This window comes from Macaca fascicularis, chromosome 3, assembly GCF_037993035.2.
Source record: "Macaca fascicularis isolate 582-1 chromosome 3, T2T-MFA8v1.1".
Taxonomy (NCBI): Eukaryota; Metazoa; Chordata; class Mammalia; order Primates; family Cercopithecidae; genus Macaca; species Macaca fascicularis.
The window spans coordinates 58,528,904-58,541,763 of record NC_088377.1 but is presented as its reverse complement, the minus strand read 5'-3'; the positions used below and the strand labels follow the sequence as shown (position 1 = coordinate 58,541,763).

At 44.2% G+C, this 12,860-nt stretch overlaps 1 protein-coding gene across 5 annotated transcripts in view; it reads left to right on the top strand.

Moving 5' to 3' along the window:
• Nucleotides 1-12,860, top strand: part of CALN1 (calneuron 1) — a 664,605-nt gene that overhangs the window by 628,834 nt on the left and 22,911 nt on the right. For all 5 annotated transcript variants that reach the window (XM_045389750.2, XM_045389747.2, XM_045389749.2 and 2 more), the window contains one exon: nt 1,942-2,098. In XM_045389750.2, the coding sequence (XP_045245685.1) occupies nt 1,942-2,098 (157 nt within the window). The remainder of the gene's footprint in view (nt 1-1,941; nt 2,099-12,860) is intronic.

Genomic DNA, 12,860 nt, shown 5'->3' with positions numbered 1-12,860 from the left:
ATTGTATAACAGGGATCTCTGTCTTTCCAGCCTCCAGTCACGGTTTTCTTATTTTTCACTGCCTGGCTCTGGAACCAGTACATTGTATTCTAGAATTCTGGTTATGGTAGCCTCTTGGTTTTATGTACCGATTTCTCTATTTTTGACATAGACCAACAACGGTCTAAGTTACGCCGCGGTAGCAAACAAGCCCCACATCTCAACGGCTCATAACAACACAGGGTATTCCTGACATGAGCTGTCCATTGTGATTCAGCTGCAGGTGTTCCCCACTTTATCCTCATTCTGAGACCCAGCCCGAAGGAACAGCCCCTATCTGGGGCGTGCAATTCTCATAGCAGAGGAAAACAACAAATGTTAGAACCACACAATGATTCATAAAGCTGTGAATTAGATGTGGTAGATGTGACTTCTACTCACATTGCATTGGCCAAGAAAGTGACACTACCAGCCAGGCGCAGTGGCCCACGCCTGTAATCCCAGCACTTTGGGAGGCCGAGGCAGGTGGATCATCTGAGGTCAGGAGTTCGAGACCAGTTTGGCCAACACGGCAAAACCCCATCTCTACTAAAAATACAAAAATTAGCTGGGTGTGGTGGTGCACACCTGTAATCCCAGCTACTCGGGAGGCTGAGGAAGGAGAATTGCTTGAACCTGGAAAGTAGAGGTTGCAGTGAGCCGAGATCATGCCACTGGACTCCAGCCTGCAAGATGGGAGCGAGACTCCGTCTCGGAAAAAAAAAAAAAAGAAAGAAAGAAAGTGACACTATCAAACCTAATATAAATGGAGTGGAAGAGTACAGTCCTTTCTCGGGGAGTGGCAGGATGTAATCAGGAATTCTGCACCTCTCCTTCAGCAGCTTTTCTTCATGAACATGACTTTGAACTTGTGTTTTTATCTTGTTAGAACAAGATTCGTGGCTAGGCACAGTGGCTTACACCTGTAATCCCAGCACTTTCAGGAGGCCAAGACAGGAGTAGTACTTTAGGCTAGGAGTTTGAGACCAGCCTGGGAAACATAGCAAGACCTTGTCCCTACAAAAAAATTATAAATATTAGACAGGCACAGTGGCTCATGCCTGTAATCCCAGCTACTTGGGAGGCTGAGGCAGGAGAATGGCTTCAGCCCAGGAGTTCAAGCCTGCAATGAGCAGTGATCACGCCACTGGACTCCAGCCTGGGTGACAGGGCAAGACTCTGTCTCTAATTTTTTTTAAAAAAAGATACATAATTAGGCCAGGTGTGGTGGCTCAGGCCTGTAATCCTAGCACTTTGGGAGGCCGAGGCGGCCGGATCACTTGAGGTCAGGAGTTCAAAACCAGCATGGCCAACATGGTGAAACCTCGTCTCTACTAAAAATACAAAAAAAATTGGCTGGGTGTGGTGGCGGGTGCCAGTAATTCCAGCTACTAGGGAGGCTGAGGCAGGAGAATTGCTTGAACCCAGGAGGCGGAGGTTGTAGTGAGCCGAGATCTCGCCACTGTACTCCTGCCTGGGCGACAGAGCAAGGTTCCATCTCAAAAAAAAAAAAAAAAAGATACATACTTAAACCAGTATGGGAATTGCCAGAGTATTGGTAAATTATAAAATGTTTAGAGACGTATGCATTATGTGAATGGTTTCACCATTCTAAAGTACACGAGATACGCCGGGTTGGCAGCAGATGATTGGGTGAATGGGAAACCAGACCGGCGGGTGGCTTTTTTTTTCCTCCAAGAATCTAAAGTGAAGGGAATATGTTCCACTCTCTACCATCCCAATAAGTCCCTGCAAGTTCACGAGTATACTTGGAGCTGAACAGGATGGAAAACTGTTCACCTGATATCCTGAAACGCTGAGACAAGCTTCTGCAGAGCAGCCTGTGGGTCTTGCCTGTCATGGCCCAAGCCGACTTCCCATCTCCGCATGCTCTGACCATCTCACTACTCTTTATCTCCACAGTTTGACATGCAAAGGATAACTCTGGAAGAGTTGAAGCACATTCTCTATCATGCCTTCCGAGACCACCTAACGATGAAGGACATTGAGAACATCATCATCAACGAGGAAGAGAGCCTGAATGAGACCTCGGGGAACTGCCAAACAGAGTTCGAAGGAGGTAGGTGCCCCTGCTGCCGTCCCCTGCCCAGTCCGGGACAGGCCAATGCACCACATTCTCTATATGAAAAATGTGTTTACACACAGGCTCCTGGGCTGATGTGGCCTTGTACCGAAGCCAAAAATTCAGGACAGGTTAAAGATCTTTTTTGCTAAGATGTGGTGGGCTTCATTTTCTCTGCCTTTTTCCTCCAAATTCTGCATTTTTTGGAGAATCTCCCCTGACCCTGTCCTTTCTCTCAAGGCTCTCTGAGGTCTGTGTGTGAGTGGATGTGTGGTTTTGTGCTGTTTGCCTTTTCTTGGTGGTGGCTGTATGGGGCGGTGTAAAGAGCCTATTTTGGCTGTCCGGCAAACTTGGGTAGAGTCCGTTGTGTGAGCTCAGGCAAAGGATGGACCTTCTCTGTGTTTCCCCATCTATAAACATCAGGGTGATTACACCTACTTCGCAGAATTCTTAGGAATGGATGACCTGTATGTTCCCAAATGCACTGGCCAAAAAAAAGAAAAAAAAGAAAAAACCAGCAGGGACAGAGTCCTCTCATGAACTTAACCAAGTAGTTACAGAAGAAATAAGGTTCTCTGGAGGCCAAAAAAGAGACCCATGAAAGGTTATATATTTTTTTATTCATGAAAGCAAATTTAAAGAAAAAAAAAAGAGCCTACTGAATCTCCTAATCGGTAGAGAACTCCTGAGAAGCTAAAGGATTTAATCCTTCTTTTCAATTTTGAAAATCAGAGTGGCTTTAATAGCCCTGATGTATAGAAAAAAATTTTTAATTACATTAAAACATATAGCAGGCTGTCAGCGACTTTTCTCTTCAATGCTGACATTTCTTAAGGAGGTCAAATTGTTTTCTCTTTTATTATTTTTTTTAACATTTAAATAAGCCAGTATACATAGTTTGGAAGCTGTCACATAGACGCCAGAAGGATATACTTGGTTGCCTGGTCTTGTAGCTGTCTCCCTTAGAGCCAGTGAGGGCTATGGAGTGAGGCTAGTGTGCTTGGGGCTGAGCTGGTCCCAGGCACCAGAACTGTCCATGCAAACCCAGGCTCCCAACAGTCCTGTCTTGGCTGAACTGCTGCATCATGGAGCCAGCGTTAAATGCCACGACAGGAGGGAAAAGGAGATGGCCTATACTCCAAGGTTGCAAACAGTGGGAGAGAGGGAGCAGTGGAGACTGCTGCAAAGCAGAAAGCGATGATCGCTTCCGGAGTCACTCAAATTCAAACACTGCAAAAATGCCACGTGCATCAAACAAAACCCAGCTGTGGTCCTGAAGCTGCCTTGGTCTCCTTGCTGTGACAATGGGGTGATAGCATCAACAACTGTATTTGGAGTGGGAGTCACACTGATCTTATAAGGCTAGGATGGGGTGGTCACAGCCAAGGCCATTTCCAGCAGGACATGCAGGGGTCTTGCGAGGGTTAGGAGGGATGAGGAGGGAAGAGATTGGGAACTGAAACGGGAAAACAGCAGACCTGGCCTTCCCAATCCATCTCGCTCAGGGCTGACAGATGATGTGAGCCCCACACAATGAAAGTATATGGGACTCAAGCCCTCTACTGCTAGTGAGCACTCTTGAGATGGGTGGAGAAGGGTATTTTTGGGTATCATCTCATTTTCCACAACAGCCTTTGTTGGTGGATCAGTGTTTTGTTCAGGGAAATGTCATAGATCTTAGTAATTTGGGAAAGGTCAGGCTATACTGGGAAATAATCTAAATTCTAAGTAAGGCCTGTTTATTTCTCAAAACCTTATACATTAATAAAATAAATGCCTGACAAAGGGGCTACCAAGCAGAAGCCTTGCTGGGTTTCCTTTAATGATTTGTCAATAGCTTATTTATAATTAATGTAATATGATTACTATATAATGAATGATCATTAATAGCAATTATAATATTTATCAATAATAATGCAATTATTAATAATTATGTTTATTAATAATGCTATTGGTTGTTATAAAATAATTATTAATGTTTATTAATAATTATTACCATAATGGTTAATTAATAATGTTAAGCCACTTAGTGCAGTGCCTATACTAATAATTATTATCATTATTAATTGCCATTAATAACTATTAGCCCAGGTACTGCACTAAGTGGCTTAACATTGTTAATTAACCATTATGGTAATAATTATTACCATAATATTTAATAAACATAATAATAATTATGGTAATAATTATGGTATTATCTAACCATGGTTAGGTACCTAACCATCACCTAACCAATAACTATGGTAATATTTTTGTTCGTTTAGTTTCGTTTGTTTTTGAGACAGAATCTTACCTGTCACCCAGGCTGGAGTGCAGCAGCACGATCTTGGCTCACTGCAACCTCTACTTCCTGGGTTCAAGCAATCTTCCTGCCTCAGCCTCCTGAGTAGATGGGACTACAGGCGCCCGCCACCACGCCCGGCTAATTTTTGTATTTTTAGTAGAGACAGATTTTCACCATGTTAGCCAGGATGGTCACAATCTCCTGACCTCATGATCCACCCGCCTCGGCCTCCCAAAATACTGGGATTACAGGCATGAGCCACCACGCTCAGACTAATTTTTGTATTTTTAGTAGAGACGGGGTTTCACCATGTTGGCCAGGCTGGTCTTGAACTCCTGACCTCAAGTGATTCCCCCTCCTCAGCCTCCCAAAGTGCTGGGATTACAGGCGTGAGCCTGTTAGTCCAGGTACTGCACTAAGTGGTTTAAAATTCATTATCTTATTTCATTTTAAAAAGCTATTATTTTGTAATTTGCACATTCTTGTATGACCTCTGGGACCTTCATTACATAATCCCTTTTGCATATTTTTATCCCAGAGAAACTTCTTTAAAACATTATGTCAGGGTTTTTTGTCCCCCAGACACAAGCTCATTGATTTATGTTTAGTTTTAAGAATCAAGCATGATCAAAGTCATGGGTGAATATATTTAATGCTCATAGGCCTTTCTACATGCAAGAAAGAGCCTCCTTGATTGCATTTTGGGCAGAGGTGTCTAGGAAGAGAATATTGAAGCCCTGAGTGTGCCTGCTTAGCATCCTAGGACTAGAGGAGTTTGTCTGAGACCCTGTGACTCACCTGAGACCCTTCACTTCCATATTGCTTCCATATCCACAAACAGGGGCCTGTTGGCATTTTGAACCTTTCCCTTCTTCTATCAAGACCTGATTGCACAGTTGCATTACTTCCACCTCCTAAATCTCCCTCTCCTCTGCCCAGCCTTGAGCCCTTTGGGGCCTCCCCATCTCTCCCAAACTGTCAACTCCTCCCTATCCTCTTTTGCCCTTAGCCTAACCTGCATGCCTTTTATCCAGCTATGTCAACCATGCCCTTGCTGACATCTTGTTACAGGACCACCAGGTTCTTATGCCCACTGTTCAGTAATAGACCAATACACTGAGACAGCAGGGTTTGCAGCAGAGAAACAGTTTAATGACAGTAGGGTAGCTGAGCAAGGAGACAGGAGGAACCCTCAAATCCATTCCTTGAGGAGTGTTGAGCTAGGGTTTTTAAGGGGATTGTGAAGGGCAAGAGACTGAAAAATTGGGGTTGTTGATTTGATGAAACCATCAGGATGTGGAAACTGCATTCTTTGGTAAGTCAGCTCCCTATGGGGTCCTTCAGACCAGCTGACATCAGTAGTCTCATTGATATGCAGAACCTAAAGAATATCTCAAAGGGAAAACTTAATGTTCTATACTGTTCAAGTTGTTATCAATAGGGCAATTAAGGGTAACTATAGTGGCTCACGTCTGTAATCCCAGCCCTTTGGGAGGCCAAGGCAGGTGGATAAACTGAGGTCAGGAGTTCGAGACCAGCCTGACCAATATGATGAAACCCCATCTCTACTAAAAATACAAAAATTAGCCAGGCGTGGTGGCATGTGCGTGGAATCCCAGCTACTTGGGAGGCTGAGACAGGAGAACTGCTTGAGCCCCAGAGGCGGAGGTTGTAGTGAGCCAACATCGTGCCATTGCACTCCAGCCTAGGCAACAAGAGTGAAAACTCTGTCTCAAAAAAGGGAGGAACTATAATCATGTGTGTGTAGTGTGCGCACGCCTCGCTTACTTTTTCATTAATTTTAATTTTTTAAGTTCTGGGGTACATGTGCAGGATGTGCAGGTTTGTTACATTTAAATGTGTGCCATGGTGGTTTGCAGCACCTATCAACCCATTACCTGGGCATTAAGCCAGCATGCATTAGTTATTTTTCCTGATGCTCTCCTCCCCATCCCCCACCCCCAACATATGTTCTCATTGTTCAGTTCCCACTTATGAGTGAGAACATTCAGTGTTTGGTTTTCTGTTCCTGTGTTAGTTTGCTGAGGATGATGGGTTCCAGCTCCATCCATGTCCCTGCAAGGACATGATCTCGTTCCTTGTTATGGCTGCATAGTATTCCATGGTGTATATGTACCACATTTTCTTTATTCAATCTATCAGAAGATGGTGTGACAATTCCTCAAAAATCTAGGACCAGAAATACCATTCAACCCAGAAATCCCATTACTAGGTATATTCCCAAAGGAATATAAATCATTACATTATAAAGAACTATAATCTTATAATAGGGTCTATGTGATTCTGGGGCAATAGGCAACAAATGCCTATGAGGAAGCGAGTTGGAAAAGAAGCTGACCTCATGATCAACGCTGAGTGTGCGGCAAATTTGGTTTATTTTTGTTTCTCTCCTGCCCTTCTTCCTTGATTAATTTCCTAAGGTTTATAGGGGCAGAACGGTTCAATCTCAGATCCCTGACTCACTCTGTCTGCTCCCTCCATCCCAAGTCTCGATCAATCTAGCACCTAACTGTGAAGGGTCAAGATGGTTTCCTTTATTTCTTCCAAGTGATGAAATTCTTCTGTCATTAAACTGAATCCTCCTTGCAACCCCACACGGCCAATGAGAGGGAAAGGAATGGGCTGGGCCTCTTCCCTCTGCCCCAGAGTGCACCCACTCAGGTCTTCTCTACTCTTGCTAACCCCTCATCCCTAGGAAGTTTTTTCCTGCTGCTCTCATTAGATCTAACAGGTAATCACACCAATTAGGAAGGTCTTTGCCATCAGAAGGTGGAAGAGCACATCTGCCTCTTCACCAGAAACTGGGAGATGGGCAAAGAAACAGACATTTTGTGGCAGAGATGGAATTTAAAGAATCCCACATCAGAGGGCTGGGAGCTCAGCAGAGTTGGAGGTGGGATTGAGATCTGGAGCGTGGAAAAGGTTTCAAAATGCTGCTGCGGGCAGCACAAGGGACAAGGACTCGATTCGAAATTAATAGGAGGACTTGAAAATGCCATCAGCATCCTTTTATTTTTTATTTTATTTATATATTTTTTTGATACGGAGTTTTGCTCTTGTTGCCCAGTGCAATGGCACGGTCTTGGCTCACTGCAACCTCTGCCTCCTGGGTTAAAGCGATTCTCCTGCCTCAGCCTTCTGAGTAGCTGGGATTACAGGCATGTACCACCACGTCCTGCTAATTTTTGTATTTTTAGTAGAGACGGGGTTTTGCCATGTTGGCCAGGCTGGTCTTGAACTCCTTACCTCAAGTGATCCTCCCACCTCAGCCTCCCAAAGTGCTGGGATTACAGAAATGTGCCACCACACCCAGCTAATTTTTGTATTTTTAGTAGAGACGGTGGTTTTGCCATGTTGGCCAGGTTGGTCTCGAACTCCTGACATCAAGAGATCCTCCCACCCTGGCCTCCCAAAGTGCTGGAAATACAGGCATGAGCCACTGCACCCAGTCAGTTTGTTTGTTTGTTTGTTTGTTTGTTTTTGTTTTTGTTTTATTTTTGAGACAGAGTTTCGCTCTGTCACCCAGGCTGGAGTGCAGTGGCGTGATCTCGGCTCACTGCAAGCTCCACCTCCTCGGTTCACGCCATTCTCCTGCCTCAGCTTCCCGAGTATCTGGGACTACAGGCGTCCACCACCATGCCCAGCTAATTTTTTGTATTTTTAGTGGAGACGGGGTTTCACCGTGTTAGCCAGAATGGTCTTCATCTCCTGACCTCGTGATCTGCCCACCTCGGCCTCCCAAAATGCTAGGATTACAGGCATGAGCCACCGCACCCGGCCTATTTATTTATTTATTTAAATAAAATAAAGAGAGTCCTGCTCTGTCACCCAGGCTGGAATGCAGTGGCACAACCACAGCTCACTAGAGCCTGGAATTCACAGGTTCACACAGTCCTCCTGCTTCAGCCTGCTGAGTAGCTGGGACTACAGTCGTGTGCCACCATGCCAGGCTAATTTTTTTACTTTTGTAGAAACAGGGTCTTGCTGTGTCACCCAGCCTGTTCTTGAACTCATGGCTTCAAGTGATCATCCCACCTCAGCCTCCCAAAGGACTGAGATTATAGGTGTGAGCCACGGTGGCTGGCCCATGTTATAGCAATGATTCTATTTTTCATTTGTCTGAATTTTGGGTCTGATAATTTTACTAAGGTGCTCAGATGGTCTTCATTAAGTCAGCAATATTGACTATTCCTTCTACATGAATGGAAGAATAAAGAATAAAGAAAAAGATAAGACCCCAAAGATTGTGGCACTTTTGATGGGAAAGGTTTTAGTTTTGGTTTGATTTTGTTATCTTTACTTGTTTAATTTTTAGGTCAACACAAACAACACACACACACACATATACACAAATACACAGCCCCTCCAATAAGCCAGTCTGCCTTATCTTTGTGGTGTGAGAACCCTGCAGTCACACGGAAGCAACAACTTTTTCATTGTCTCCCAAGGAAGGGACAAGAAGAAATGGGATGAAACTCCAAGCTAGATAGTGGGCAAGCCTGACTGGGTGCAGTGGTTCCTTCCTGTAATCCCAGCACTTTGGGAGGCTGAGGTGGGAGGATCACCTGAGGTCAGGAGTTCAAGGCCAGCCTGGCTAACACGGCAAAACCCTGTCTCTACTAAAAATACAAAAATTAGCTGGGTGTGGTGGCAGGTGCCTGTAATCCCAGCTACTCAGGAGGCGGAGGCAGGAGAATAGCTTGAACCCGGGAGGCAGAGGTTACAGTGAGCCGAGATCGTGCCACTGCATTCCCGCCTGGGCAACAGAGTAAGACTGTCCAAAAAAAAGAAGGGAAGTCTTCCTGACCTCTCCAAAAACCCTGTGTGAGGGGCTCACATTGCATATAGAACTAATTTTCCTAGAGCACCAAAAGGAGTTCCCTACAGAAACCCTTTTGAAGGCAGGGAGGAGGCTAGAAGACCTTAGCTCAGGGGTCTGCTGTCGACCTTTCCATCAATCACACCCGGCTTCCAGATGGAAAATCACTCAAACTGAGTTAGGTGCTGACCACATTCCATCCGTGGTGCTGGGTGCTTTGTGCGTATGAATTCCTTTTGCCCCTCTGGATTCAGGAACTCTCTGGCATTACATACTATTGGAACTTTATATGTCCCCAGACTCATGAGAATATTTGGTTAAAAGCATGGCTTTCCCATTTCTCAAAAGAAGACATTCATACAGCCAACAGACACATGAAAAAATGCTCATCATCACTGGCCATCAGAGAAATGCAAATCAAAACCACAATGAGATACCATCTTACAGCAGTTAGAATGGCGATCATTAAAAAGTCAGGAAACAACAGGTGCTGGAGAGGATGTGGAGAAATAGGAACACTTTTACACTGTTGGTGGGATTGTAAACTAGTTCAACCATTATGGAAAACAGTATGGCGATTCCTCAAGGATCTAGAACTAGATGTACCATATGACCCAGCCATCCCATTACTGGGTATATACCCAAAGGATTATAAATTATGCTGCTATAAAGACACATGCACACGTATGTTTATTGCAGCACTATTCACAATAGCAAAGACTTGGAATCAACCCAAATGTCCATCAGTGACAGATTGGATTAAGAAAATGTGGCACATATACACCATGGAATACTATGCAGCCATCAAAAAGGATGAGTTTGTGTCCTTTGTAGGGACATGGATGCAGCTGGAAACCATCATTCTTAGCAAACTATCACAAGAACAGAAAACCAAACACCGCATGTTCTCACTCATAGGTGGGAACTGAACAATGAGATCACTTGGACTCAGGAAGGGGAACATCACACACCGGGGCCTATCATGGGGAGGGGGGAGGGGGGAGGGATTGCATTGGGAGTTATACCTGATGTAAATGACGAGTTGATGGGTGCAGCACACCAACATGGCACAAGTATACATATGTAACAAACCTGCACGTTATGCACATGTACCCTACAACTTAGAGTATAATAATAATAAATAAATTTAAAAAAAAAAAAAGCATGACTTTCATGCACTCCCAGTCTCTCAGATCTCTGAATCCCCTAATTACGATAAAATATACTTGATATACTTTTTTCTTTCTCTCTTTTTTTCCTTCCTTCCTTCCTTCCTTCCTTTCCTTCCGTCCTTCCTTTATTTTGAGACAGGGTCTTGCTCTGTCACCCAGGCTGGAATGCAGTGGCGCGATCTCAGCTCACTGCAACCTCCATCTCCTGGGTTCAAGCAATTCTCCTGCCTCAGGCTCCTGAGTAGCTGGACTTACAGGCATGTGCCACCATGCCCAGCCAATTTCTGTGTTTTAGTACAGACAAGATTTCACCATGTTGGCCAGGCTGGTCTCAAACTCCTGACCTCAAGTGATTTCCCATCCTCGGCCTCCCAAATTGCTGAGATTACAGGCATGAGCCCCCGTGCCCAGCTTGATATACTTTTGTGTTACTTGTCAATCTTTGTGTCTTAATTTTTTGGAAAAATTACCATAGCCTGGCAACATAGCAAGACCTCTTCCTTACAAAAAGAAAAATTTTTAAATTAGCCAGGCATGGTGGCGCATGCCTGTAGTCTCAGCTATTCGGGAGGATGAGGTGGAGGGATCACCTGAGCTCAGGTGTTCGAAGCTGCAGTGAGCTATGATTTCACCAATGCACTTCAGCCTGGGCAGCAGAGCAAGACCCCAACTCTGAATAAAGAACTTACCAAGCCCATATCCGCATAACAGGTTGGACATTTAAGTATGTGTTTACTGAAAGTACTTATTCACCATTCATGCTGAATAAGGGAGTTTTTAAAGATGTTTTGCCTCAGTTCCACCCATTTTAGGCACCAGACATTCTCGATTTTAGAGATCATAAGCTCAATGACACTGAGACGAATTTATATCTTATTATTTGGTTCCAGTTGCTGGCATCTATGGAATTCAGTGGTCTTTGTGATTGAATCATCTATTTGCCGGTCACCAGATTCTTATTAAGTATTCCCATGACACATTATACTATCTATTAAGGTTGATAATGCTTGCTTCCAGGATGTTTACTGTTTAATCCATATGGATGCAGTCCAGGAGGAAGAGGGTGGAAGAGAACTGTCACGCATGCCTGCCAAGTGCTGGTCATTTATTAGGTTGGTGCACAAGTAATTGCGATTTTTGCCATTAAAAGGAATGGCAATTTTTTTCTTTTTCTTTCTTTTTTTTTTTTTTAGACACAGTCTTGCTCTGTCGCCCAGGCTGGAGTGAAGTGGTGTGATCTCAATTCACTGCAACCTCAATCTCCTGGGTTCAAGCAATTCTCATGCCTCCGCCTCCTGAGTATCTGGGATTACAGGCGCCCGCCACCACACCCAGCTAATTTTTGTATTTTTAGTAGAGACGGGGTTTCACCATGTTGGCCAGGCTGGTCTCAAACTCCTGACCTCAGGTGATCTGCCTGCCTCAGTCTCCCAAAGTGCTGGGATTACAGGCGTGAGCCACCATGCCCAGCAATGGCAAGAGTTTTAATGGCAAAAACCACAATTACTTTTGCACCAACCTAATATTAACACATTGCATTGACCCCTCTGCATGGCCCTGAGAGACAAGTTCTGTTGCCATTTTCGTGTAAATGAGGAAACTGAGGCTCCACAAAGTGAAGTCATTTTTCCCAAGTCAAATAGTGGCTAAGAATTTTAACCTGCAACCTGGGCAACCTGGCAAAACCCTGTCTAGATAGATAGGTAGGTAGGTAGGTAGGTAGGTAGGTAGGTAGGTAGATAGATAGATAGATAGATAGATAGATAGATAGATAGATAGATAGATAGATAATTGACAGGTAGATGATAGATAGATAGATAGATAGATAATTGATAGGTAGATAGATGATAGATAGATAGATACATAGATAGATGATAGATAGATGATAGATAGATAATAGATGATAGATAAATGATAGATAATAGATAAATGACAGATTAGATAGATAGATAGATAGATAGATAGATAGATAGATAGATAGATAACCAGGCGTGGTGGCAGGCACCTGTAGTCCCAGCTACTCAGGAGACTGAGGTGAGAGGATCACTTGAGCCTGGGAGGTTGAGGCTGCAGTAAGCCACAATCATGCCACTTCATTCCAGCCTGAGTGACAGAGGGAGATCCTGTCTCAAGGTTCTTATGAAAAGAATTTCAACTGGATAAAGAAAATGTGGTACATATACACCATGGAATACTATGCAGCCATAAAAAGGAATGAGATCATGTCTTTTGCAGGGGCATAGATGAAGCTGGAAGCCATCATCCTCAGCAAACTAACACAGGAACAGCAAACCAAACACCACATGTTCTCACTTATAAGTGGGAGTTGAACAATGAGAACAGATGGACACAGGGAGGGGAACATCACACACCAGGGCCTGTCAGGGGGCAATGGGAGGGAGAGCATCATGATAAATAGCTAATGCATGCGGGGCTTAATACCTAGGTAATGGGTTGATAAGT